The 12,569-nt window shown below is 38.0% G+C and overlaps 1 protein-coding gene across 1 annotated transcript in view; it reads right to left on the bottom strand.

Annotated features, from left to right (window-relative positions):
- Positions 1-464: 464 nt before the first annotated feature.
- Positions 465-12,569, bottom strand: part of CYLD (CYLD lysine 63 deubiquitinase) — a 97,842-nt gene continuing 85,737 nt past the window's right edge. Inside the window, exons 16-18 of the mRNA XM_045293614.1 lie at positions 12,211-12,335; positions 11,761-11,977; positions 465-5,651 (exon numbers count right to left, since the gene is read on the bottom strand). Coding sequence (XP_045149549.1) covers positions 5,467-5,651; positions 11,761-11,977; positions 12,211-12,335 — 527 coding nt within the window. The 3' untranslated portion in view covers positions 465-5,466. The remainder of the gene's footprint in view (positions 5,652-11,760; positions 11,978-12,210; positions 12,336-12,569) is intronic.

The following is a 12,569-nucleotide window of genomic DNA, read 5'->3' as shown; positions in this document are numbered from 1 at the left end:
TGAATGGATATACTGGATTATGTAAGATATGGCAAAAATATATACTATAGATTCCTTGGGGGTTGGGTGGGGGATGAAGGGGATGTAGGGGGAACTGATATGAAGTCCAAGATGAAAGAAACTGTTTTGAAACTGATTGTGGTAGCAATTGTTCAACATTGCTTGATGTGATTGAATGTTATATCTGTAAGAACTCCCGATAAAATGATTTAAAAATTTTTTTAAAGAAACCAAATAGAATTATGATGGCAGTACACTGATACATGTCCCAGAAGAAAGTGTGAGGTTGTTCACAAAGCAACTGTAACAATGGGTGAGGTTTGACAAAGAAACGGAAGTCTGTCCAAGTGCAGCACTTTCCCAAAGAACCTTTTTTCCTGATACCACAGATTGTAGTGACAAAGAACCAACTCCAGTTTCCCTCTGATAACCAAACATCCCTCCCCAAAGAAGTCAAGGCAAAGAAAGGAACAATAAAAATTCAATTTTAATGATACAGAAATAGTATATATAATACATTTCTTTCCACAGCAGCACTTCATTTATCGCTTAAAAAATCTAACAAAATTAAGGCTAAATCAGAGCAATCTGATAGTAAAGGGATATTTGATGTGGTATTATTTTTAAAGAATGTCTTCATAAATATAGGATGTTCTTTCAGGCAGAAAAAAAAGTTGAACATACCAGAAATGGGAAATGCAGTACAAAATGTGTTCCTTTATTAACAATTACTAATAACCACAACTTCCTGGGGAAGTTTCAAATAGAATTTTTTTAAAACTGAAGTTTATGATATAATACTAAAACTTTCAAAATTCCACAGTACTGGGCCATTTTATAAAATAAAACTGAGGACAGTTGGGCTGCCAATATAACCCTTGTAGAAAAAATAAAAAGCAAAAGTGCTCAGTGTTTAAAATTGTGAGAAAACTGGATCTGAGGCTGTGGTAATTGAGAGAATTATTCCTTCCTCCCTTGTCCACTTCTTGACTTTACTCAAGCTCTAGGATGAAATGGAGAATTTCAAATGTAGGGACACTAATGGGGTTTCTTGAGTTCCCTGGCTATACATGCTAATACACTGATCAGGAAAGAACAGACTTTTCCCCCAAGTTTTTACTCTCTTGGACCACTCTGGCTGATTTCTGACTGAAGAAAACTTGCAGCTTTTCCAAGATTTAGATTAAGATTAAAAGTCAGTACGTTTCTGTCTCTCTTCCCTTCAAGGTAGAACAGTAAGTCTAAAGCTAACTCCAAGCAATAGGCCTCGCTGTCGAACTTAGTCATCTCACACTTGTACACCCTCAGACCCATAAAGATCTGCATTTACGTGGCCACATGCCCCACACCTGCTGTAGAGGTTTGCCTTCTTTCCTCCTCCCATGGTACATTTAACCTCTTTTCCTTGGGCACTTGCTTTTAGGAATTTATGTATTATTTTCATCGAGAGATGTGGGTGTATTGTGAGCACCACCAATCCCTAGAGAAGTTGGTCTTATTTTTCATTATAAGCTTTCTAGTCCACTGACTTTAATAAAGATATTTTACTTTCTAACAGAAGAACCTGCTATCCTGACAGAATAATCTTCTCACATAACTAAAATTTCCATTATAATATACCAGATAGTAAGACATAATACCTATTTTTACCTTTAGTTTTAGGTAAGTATTTTGTATACCTATTTCTTTGGTTCCTAGAGGCTCAATTTCCCTTAAAAACAATGGGAGGAAAATGTCCAGGCAAATAACTAACTATACTCCAAAGAAAGATTTGTGTTCCAAAGGCTGCAGAGCCCTCTAGGAAAGACCAGGGTCAGGTACATATACTGCAATTCATTTCTTATAGAAATTCATTTGTAAACAGATAGACAATATAAGTGCCCGATTGTCCACTTTTAACTAGAGTAACTGATACAATAATATTATTTGATTGGCACAACCATGAAATGAGAAGGGATCTTTGAAACTTTCTAGTTCAACTAAAAACTAACTAGATTTAAAATGCGTGGCTAGTCAGAGTGGAGCTTTATTAGCTAACTTCTTCAGTCTCACTTGCAGAGAGTCAACTATAGCAGGCATGATGTGTAATCCAGAAACCTCTGCTTTCTTCCCTAGAAAATTCAATAGCCCAATGCTCAGTACACAAAGAAGGAAACTAGCGCCAAAAGACAGTAAAATGCATGTCCAAGAGTACTGAACAAGCAATAGAAAGGGATAAAACCCAGGGCTCCACTGCTTTTTTCTGTTACACCACACTGCCTCCTGGTGTCTCCCCGCAAATCCCTACACTGATTAGCCAAGCGTTTATTAATATATTATCAGAGAACTATAACGTGGTTAAAATTAGGTGTTACGCTGTGTGAAGGCAGAGACCATATACCTTCTAACACAGTTCTACATCAATAAGCATTCACATGTAAACAGATAGACAATGTAATTGCCCAATTATCCACATTCATAAACACTGATGTAGAATTGGGTCAGGTCACTGGCAGAATTGTTCACAGTAGAATTGTGTTGGTCACGCGGCCAAGACCTGATATTCACATGTGTGTCAGATTATCCAAGAAGATATAAAATTATCCAGAATTTGAGTGACAATACAAGTTCCATAGGATTAATTTCTATTTCGTTCCATTGTTCCTGAATTAGCTGGGAAGGGGGTGGGGAGTGTAATGAAAGAATCCGGGGTTAAGGAAAAACCTGACCACTTACCCGTGACATCTGGTAAACAGAAATTATAACAAGACTAAGCTGTTCAAGGTTACAATTTGTAGCAACTAGATCAACTATATTATACTGATTTGTTTGTTACTCTTTCCTTTGATTTTCCACATCTATTCTCAGCCATATAATAACACTGGCTTATGGATGGAGTCAAACTCCTGTATAAGGCTGAGGGTGGGGACTCTGTGAGTCTCCTGTTACACTGTGGTGGGTCTCTCTTTTCCTCTCTCTCCCAACACAAGTACAGTTCAGAAACAAAGACATCCACAGCTGCGGGGGCATGTGGTGTGAACACATATACACGCTTAGTTGAACGGGGTTGTGAGATACATTATATTTTCTATTTGCAGCTACAAATCATGAACCATGTTATAAATGTTCTGTTGTCATCTTGACTGTAGAAATGATAAAAGGAAAAAAGAATAACCAAAACACTTAAGAAGCAAACAGGGATCCCTGTTTTGGATCACCAAAAATGTAGTTAAATAAGAACATGAACCACTTTGCCATCAAACCCTGCTCAGAGCATGCACATTTACATGGCAGGCTGCTCCAGAGCAGGGAACAGGAAGGAGGAAGCCAAGGGCAGGTCAGAAGCCTCCCAGGCTTGCTTCATGGTGCTCAGAAGCTGGAGAAGAGTCCCTGCCTGAAGTGGGACGACTCTGGCATCCCTTTACTGAGTGTCCTCTCCTGCAAGTACCAGGATCTAAAGCCCCAAATAGGAACATATTAGAAGTAATTTATGGCTGAGGATTCTCCCACCTAAAGCCGCATCCACATGCTGGGGGAAAGTATACATGCATCAACACCTTTCAGCCATGAAAAAGCTGGAGGGAGAGACTCAGTTTTTAAATGTTTACAGAAAAGGAACTATATTCCCTTCCTTTTATTTTTTGAAGTGTTAAATTCATTCTTACCTATATGTAGGTATCTAATTATGCCCCCACATAAATTTCTGGACTCATACTGATAAGCTCATTCAATACACATTTAAATATGGTTTGACTCTACATGGTTAGAGCTAGATGACGCCTTAGACATCTTCTATCCCAGGCCCTCAGTGTACCTGTGGATGAGGCAGCGGGGGATGCCACACAGTCTAGGGCGCCTTCCTTAACCCCTTGATATCATATACTTTCCACCACCCCAACCAATAGACTTTGCAGTAAAAAACATGCAAAATGTGTACTTTTTCTTTTTGAAAACTGAAAAAAAGTACAAGATGAAAGAATTTTTGTAACTTTTTACACTTTAAAAAGTTAGTAAATATCAGTAAAATCGAATGATAAAATAAAAGGGTAAACAAGTCTTTATAAGACAGCAATTTATGAGTTTATAAAGATTCTGTTATTAATATTATTTTACCATTAAGTATTTTATGTCCTTTACTGGGTGTATATGACAACTTTTTCTGTCTTTTTGAATGGTTAGGAAGTTGGAGCTCTTGGAAACCATCCTAGGACGACACCACCACTACAAAACATCACACTCAGAGAATACACTTGCACAGCACTGACATTTATAATCTAGGGATCTAGTCTACAACACCCACTTGGGGGGTCTACACACACTGGGAGTATTGACTAAGAAAACATCTATTTTCTTTCATCAGAAATAAGATAAAGCTGCTGATAACATTTCACTAAAATATGATTCATAACTGTCATATCACATGAAATGAAGAGGAATTAAAGATGAGTACTAACGCACTCATCAAATTCAAGTTCTGGAAAGTATTATTTAAAACATTAGTAGTTTAGAGAGCCAGTATATCTTTTCAGGGGAATTTTAATGAGTAATTTTATGAGGGGGGTTTTCAAACGTTCATGGAAAAATAAACAGAACTTTCCCACAAACTTTATTGATGCTTTCTTGTATATGTCAACTATATTGTCTTCTGTAACATATACCTATGTAGGGATATAGCAATATACTTATTACCCCACCCTTTTATAAAATGTATTGTGTCTAGTCCATAAAATGGTTGGAGAGCCTTAAGAAAACCTGCTGGCTGACAATTACTGTTATGAATGAAGAGCCTCAAATAGTGAATACCCTAATCATCCAGGAAAGTTATATAAAAGAAAGGACATTTTGTAACAGAATCACTCATTTATATCAAAACCAGAACAAATAAAAACACACCACTAAGGGATTTTAAATATTTCTGACCACTGTTGCAGAAACGCAGAAACTCAGCAGGAGGCAGACATGCAGGAATCAGTACTATATAGGAAAGAGTTAACAGGTCAGACTCAGCACTTTTAAAAACTAGATTGAAAATAGACCCTTAATCAAACCAAATTATTTCTTCCTCAAGGCCACCATTAGCAACAAAAGAAAAATGATTTCAGATAGTTGGTCCATAAAGAATACACATTTATTTACATTCTCAATGGACTAAAAATAAGAGATTTTAAACTGACATAATTAAAATTTTATGCTTCCAAAAATATCATATAATCAAGACACTTAACTTAAAGCTTCGTATTAATAACTTCATATAGACTTCTTAAAAAACCAACACAAACATACTTTCTAGAGTGCAAAATGCTTCTTATTAAATACTTTAGTAACACAAAAGCAATTTGTTTTTAACCACAGGAATCCTTTTCAGAGGGAGTCCCATCACAAAAACATCCATTGCCGGCAATGGATGTTAAACAAAACTGCCAGCTCAAGTCAGATGCAATATTGAAATTCTGCATTCAGTTTCTTCCTGTATCTGGGTTGATCCCCTTATTTATAGAGACTCATCGTTGGACTCTGGTACATGCACATGTATGCGTCACAAAGAAGTCTTCTTGCGCATCCCTGGATCCGTCTGGAGTCTAAGGAGTGCAGTTCTTCCAGAGACATCTTCAAGTACTCGCCGACTTCCGGGCACGGGGTGACCTGCGGAATATTGAAGCCGTTCTGACCACCTGCGAGAAGAGGGAGCGCTCTTGTTAGAGGCCTGTGACATCTAAACACCTACTCACTGCCCTGATTTAGTGAAGGTGAATTTTTCAGAATCAGAAAGTCCTGATTTTACTACCGATTTCTATAAGTTACGTGTCTCCACTTAAGTCATGACAGTAAAAAGCTCCAAACCGAATTCCAACCTTCTCTCAACATTCCGTTAGGGAGTAATGGCATGTACACATACACATACAGCATAGGATTCTTCACATTTCCATATCCCTTCCCAGACATTAGACCCAGTACACTTCACCATCAACCCAATTGGGAGAAAATCTAGTAAACTGAATACTGTTATTCTTAAGTTTAAATACCATACATTTTGCCCAACTCTAGCATGGTTTGATTTACATATCATGAGATTGCATGAAGAGGCTATACACTGTGGTTTTAAGGATTCTAGAAACAGGGCCTTCCAGTTTAGCTCTCCAAATGTTTGGTATGAAAAACACCAGCTCTGAGGTCAGAGCACTAAGTTAAGAACAAGCTAGGTGAACTTGTTTGATGCTGTGACGTCAGTTCCACGTCCTTAATGAACCCCACATACAACAGAATGAAGCACTGCCCGGTCCTCTATCATTGCTGCTTCAGTCTATTTTTGCAGCTACTGTGCCAATTCCTCGCACCGTGAGTCTTCTTTCTTTCCAACCGTCCACTTTACCGCAGGTGATGCCTTTCTCCCTTCTGCTGACATGTCCGAAGTACCCGGCATGACGCATCACTGCCCTCACGTCTAAGGACTCTGGTTGCACTTCTTCCAAGACAGATGCGTGTGTTCTGCTCGTAGGTTCACGATCTACACAACATTCTCTGCCAATACTGTAGTTCAGAGGCATCAGTTCTTCTTTGGCCCTCATTATTCGGCTTTTCCATGTATATGAGACTATTGAAAATATCATGGTTTGGATCAGGCTTAACTTAGTCCTCAAATTCACTTTTTTTTAAAAACATTTTAACCAGATTTTGTGCAACAGATTTGCCCGGTGCAATGTATCTTTTGACCTCTTGCCTGCTGTTTCCGTGGGCATTGTAGATCCAAATAAAATGAAATCTTTAACAATATCAAACCTTCCTAGGTAATCATTGTGTTATTCAATGGACCTTTTTGTGGAGATGTTTGCTTATGTGGAAGTGTAATCTGCACTGAAGGCTGTAGTCACTGATCTTCATTATGTGTTTTAAGTCTTCTTTGAAGCAAGACTGTATAATCCGTACATTCCGTTTATTAACGAAGCTTCCTCCAATCCTACTGCTGCATTTTTTCCTATTTCACCTTTTATTTGAAAATTTCCCTTCTACAATAAATACATTTTCAATGCAAAAAATTATAAAATGCAGATGTGTAAAAAGAATAATAATCTGTAATAATACCTTTTTAGAGATATATTGACAACATTTTGGTGGAAATATCTTCAAGTTGCTTTCTAATTTCAAATTACACTCCAACATATTTAAACTAGATCATATTTGTAAATTATTTCATAAAAAAATATATTATTTTTATGTCAATTACTAGACAGCTACAAAACTTTTTAAGATTGGGTAAAGTTTGAGTCTATGACAGAAGCATTATTTATTTAGTCAATTGCTTAGTACTGGAAGTTCAGGTGCTCTACATTTGTTTTGCTGAACAGATAATCAAATGCATTATCTGGCACACAGCGTCTGTGCTTTTGTCCTATTAATTCTTTAGAACCCTATTTCCAGTTTCTCAGATTATTTTCTCAGCATACAGACTAAGTCAGGTGAAAGGATACAAATCTGGTGTACACCATTTCTGATGGGAAACCGCACCCTAGTTCTGTTCACATGACTGCCTCTTGATCTATGTACAGGTTGCACATGAACACAAGTGTTCTGGAATTCTCTTTTGTGGCAGTTACATAACTTCATGCCAACTTGAAGATATATAAAGTGTAGAGGTGGTATTCAACCTGTCAATCACATCACAGTCTTATGGTGCCTCCTTGTGAGCATGGCCTTCTCATAAGGAGGGCCCTGGGAACCTCCTCCTCTTCTCTTTCTGCCTTCACCTTCCTGTGGCTAACTCTGACTGTTGCCAGGGCCACGGCAACAATTGGATCCACACAATTTTGCACTCCCCAGCCTGTGATTTTCCTGAATTCTCCATCATTGCATGTGGCTGTGTAAGTGAGTCTGAAGAGGGAGTTATGGACTAGTACAGGACTTATGGACTTGAGTTTAACTGGGCTGGGATGTTTTATGGATTTGAGTTTAACTGGGCTGGGATGTTTTATCAATATATAATTCTTGAAATAAAGTTCTTTCTTACATATATATTGTCATTTATTTCTGGATTTATTTCTCTAGTCAGCCTGATCTAACACACCATTCTTCCAATATTATACACAATCTGTTTTAGTCTACATTATCAAAGGCCCCTGCATACTCAATAAAACAGAGGTAAACATTTTTCTGTTATTCTCTGCTTTGAGCTAAGATCTGTCTGACATCAGAAACAATAACCCTAATTCCACATCTTCTGAATCCAGTTTGAAATTCTGGCAGTTCTTTGATATACTGCTACAACTTTTTAAAAACTATCTTCAGCAAAAAATAACTTCATGTTGTATTATTCAATAAGTTCCATTCTATGATCCAATAGAATGTCCATAGAATCCTCCAGTACTTTTTTGAAATGGGCACAAATACGGATCTCTACTAATAAGTTAGCCAGCTAGCTATTTTCAAAATTTGTTGGCATACAACATTGAATGCTTCAAGTGTTTTATACATCCTATGAAACATCTCAATTGGTATCGTCAATTCCTAGGTCCTTGTTTTTTAGCAGCGCCTTCAGTAATGTTTTGGACTTTTTCTTTCAATACCATTGGTTTCTGAACATATGCTATGAACATAGGAATGTCAAACAATCCTTTCCACTACAGAGACTTTGTGTAACCCTTCCATCTTGTTTTGATAATTGCTGCATCATTCAATATTTTTAGTATAGAGTCCTTCAATATTGTAAATCCAGGTTTGAGTTGGATTTTTCTTTCAGTTTTTCCAGCTTGAGAAATACCAAGCACATTCTTTATATTTGTTTTTCTAACTCCAGGTTCTTGCACATCTCACTATAATACTTTACTCTGGTTTTTTTTATTCACCATTTCCTATCCTACAGGGTCACCACTGTGAGCTGGAATCAACTCAATGGCAGGGAATTTAGTTTATCTAATGTTCAAGAGAAAGTTTCTGGGTCTCTGACTTCCATCATGGTCTTATTTTTCTTTCTTGTCTTTTAAATTACTTTTTTCATTCTTTATGTATGATTGCCCTCAATGCAATCCCACAACTTGTCTGTCCTTCCTTCATTAATCTTCATTGGGTCAAATGTAGTTTTGAGATGGTCTCTATATTTAGGTCATACCTTGGCTCTTGTGGACTTCGCATTCCAAACACCAATAATTACCAATGTACCTTGCATTTTGATTGCATTTTGATGTACTTATGACTGACATAGTTGGTAAAAATCTTCAAGTTATTTTTGACATTAGTAAGGATCCCTGGTGGTGAAATTAGTTAAGAGTTGGGTTGCTAACCATAAGGTTGGTAGTTCAAACCCGTTAGTGGATCCATGGGAGAAAAAGGATACTTTCTGATCCTGAAAAGATTTACAGCCTCAGAAACACACAGGGGCAGCTCTACTCTGTCCAAAAGGTTGTTATGAATCAGAACTGACTCAATGGCAGTATATTTGAGTTTGGCATTAGTAGTTGGTGCATAAATTTGAATAATAGTTATATTATCTAGTCTTTTCTTTAAGTATATGGATATATCCTATCATTAAAAGGGTTCTACTTCAGGATAGAACATGAAAGGTTCTAAGGTTCTTTGTTAACAGTTCTTTTCAATTTTTCATTCCTGGTATAGCTGATCATAAGACTGCCTGATTCAAAATGACCAATCCCAGTCCATTTCAGCTCACTAATGCCTATGCTATTGATCTTTATGCATTCCTTTGCATTTCGATAAGTTTGATGTTCATACTAAATACACTCTATGTTCTGATTATTAATGAATATTTATCAACTCTTTCTTCTCATTTTGAGTTAGCCACATCAGTAAGCATAGGCCCTGTAACCTTTACTCCATCTACATCACTATGGTAAACTATTTTTTGATGAGGCAACTCCTTCCCAGTCTTATTTAGCTTGGGACTTCCAAGCTAATGGGCTCATCTAACATAGATCAGAAAATGTTATGCTGCTATTTGAAAATGTTCACTTGTCAAATAGCTTCCAGCACCACAGCCACACACAAGCCATCACAGTATGCCAGACTGAGAGAAGAGCAGTATGTCACCTGAAGCCACCTCACTGACACTGAGTTGATTTTCACTTTGACTAACCCTATATAAGGTTTCCCAATGCTTTACTCTCTCTCTCTCTCTCTCTCTCTCTCTCTCTCTCTCTCGCTCTCGCTCTCGCTCTCGCTCTCGCTCTCGCTCTGCCAATGAGTCAATTCTGACTCATAGTGATCCTATAAACTAGAGTAGAACTGCCCTTGGAGTTTCCGGAACTCTATGTGAGTAGAAAATGTCATCCTTCTCCCAAGGAGTGGCTGGCTGGTAAGTTCAAACTGTTGACCTTGCAGTTGGCAGCCCAGCATGTAACTCACTATGCCACCAGAGCTTAAACATGTTAAATTCCGTTTTAATGAAAGAAAATAGGAATAATTCCTATCTTACAGGGTTATTTCAAGGATTTGGAGACAATGATTTAATGTATTTTCCAGAGAATTTGGCACACGGGTGCTCCATAAATGGCTTACAGAAAGGGAAAGGAGCATGAAAGTAAATGATGAAAAAGCTTAGAATAAAATGTTAGTCCTAAAATAAGGTTTTTAATAGAGTATATGTATGTCAAAACAGCACAATAATCTCCAAATAAACCTGCTATTATCAAGTTGATTACAATCCACAGGGACTCTATAGGGCAAAGTAAAATTGCCCACTAGCAATCCAAAGATTATAAAACGTTACAGAAGCAGAATACCACATCTTTCTCTTGCAGAGCAACTGATGACTATTTGGACAGGAGCCAGGGGCTTTAACCACTGTGATTATTCCTGAATTGGGGTTTACCAGTAGTCTCAGTATGGTACAAATGACTAATACACTGAGCTATTAATCAAAAATTTAAAGGGTGGAATCTACCCAGAGGTACCAAGGATCTACAATTAAAAAAAAATCAGTCACTGAAAGGATCTACAATTAAAAAAACCAGTACCAAGGATACACATCAAAAAATCATGGAGCAAAGAGCTGTTCTCATACACATGAAGTCACCAAGAATTGAAGTCGATTTTTTGTTTCCTTGAGTTGTGTGACTTCCCAGACGTCAAACTGGCTTTATGACCCATGGGGTTGCAGAAGTAGACTGCCAGGCCTTTCTACTAAAGGCTTCTGGATAAAGTAGAACCTCTAACCTTTTGGTTAGCAGCTGACTATGTTTTAACTGTTTGCATGACCTCCAACTCACTGCCCTGGAGTAGAAGCGGACGCACAGCAACCCTCTAGGACAGGGTAGAACTAACTGCCCCTGTGAATTTCTGAGACTTGAACCGCCTACAGGACTACAAAGTCCTGTCTTTCTCCCTCCGAGAGGCTGGTGGTTTTGAACTGTGGACCTTGCTGATAGCTCAATTCATAACCATGATGCCACAAGAGCATCACCTAGACCCATACAAAGCCCACTGCTATCAGATTGATTATTGGCTCAAGGTAGAATTTCCGTAGTGTTTCTAAGGTATAAGTCTTCATAAAAGAAAAATGCTACATTTTTCCCCTGTGGAAAGACAGTAGGTTCAAACCAACCTTTAGGTTAGCAGTTGAATGCTTTGACTATTGCATCAGCAAGGTTCCCGCATCACCCAAAGATTCCTTTACTTAAGTAGCGGGGTCGTTAATGCATTTTGAGATTTATGACTGTCTCACCAAAAAGGATTTTGCCACAAAATATTGTACTGCTCTGAAGAGGGTCTCACCATGCACCCTCCCACTACAAACAGAAATACTGGCACAAAGCAGAAGAAAGATTTTCAAAATACCATCTCGATCAGCCATGCTGTCAAAGAAGAGCCAGGCAGAATCATCCTTTCCATACTTCACAAAAGCAACATAATGACTTGTTTCTATGCAGAGCACAGCAAATAATTCCATCTTCTGGCAGGGTATGCAGCCATGTCTCCAGTCCCAGTCCGGCAGATCCTTGGGAAGTGACACAGGGTTATACTTATGATTCAACCTCTTGGGATGAAGGTGAACCTAAAATGGAATATCAAGAGAATGCCACCTGTGAGCTAAACTCCATGTTGTCAGTGCACTTCACCAGCTCTTACTTATTGTATCCCTCATTTCAAAAAGTCTACCACTTGGAAAAGGAAGAAATAGTGCCATCTTAATATATTTTAAATGCTAATTTTTTTTAAGCCTAGTCTGTTTCCAACTACAAAGAATTTGCTGCTGAGTAGGAGACCATTCAGTGAAGACACACGTACCTGGGTGTTGCATGTTTTGCAAAACTGCTTGATTTTTCCGGCCGAGATGTCAGGGTCGTCATAGCACTCTCTACATTCGTACATTGCAAGGCCCCCACATATCCGGCACTGCCTGGGAGCTGATATGGTGGGAGTGGAAGAGACGTTAAAGTACCTTCAAGAAATGCATTCCCAATTCTTCAAACTCAGGAAGCAACATTATGCTTTAAAAAGGATCAGGTACATGTCCTCAAAGAGCTCATTCTCTCCTGTTCTTGTAAAGGTTTGGTTGCATATCTTTGGATTCTGGATATCTTTGAGAGACATTTTCTCTGTGATTTAACATTTTTCAAATAATGTAGCCTGAGGCTTTTCCCTTC

The sequence above is a fragment of the Echinops telfairi genome, unplaced genomic scaffold (genome assembly GCF_000313985.2).
Source record: "Echinops telfairi isolate 266 unplaced genomic scaffold, ASM31398v2 ScPeMD7_2291;HRSCAF=2852, whole genome shotgun sequence".
In the NCBI taxonomy this organism is placed as follows: domain Eukaryota; kingdom Metazoa; phylum Chordata; class Mammalia; order Afrosoricida; family Tenrecidae; genus Echinops; species Echinops telfairi.
The sequence above is the reverse complement of the archived record's forward strand: the minus strand, read 5'-3'. Positions and strand labels throughout refer to the sequence as shown.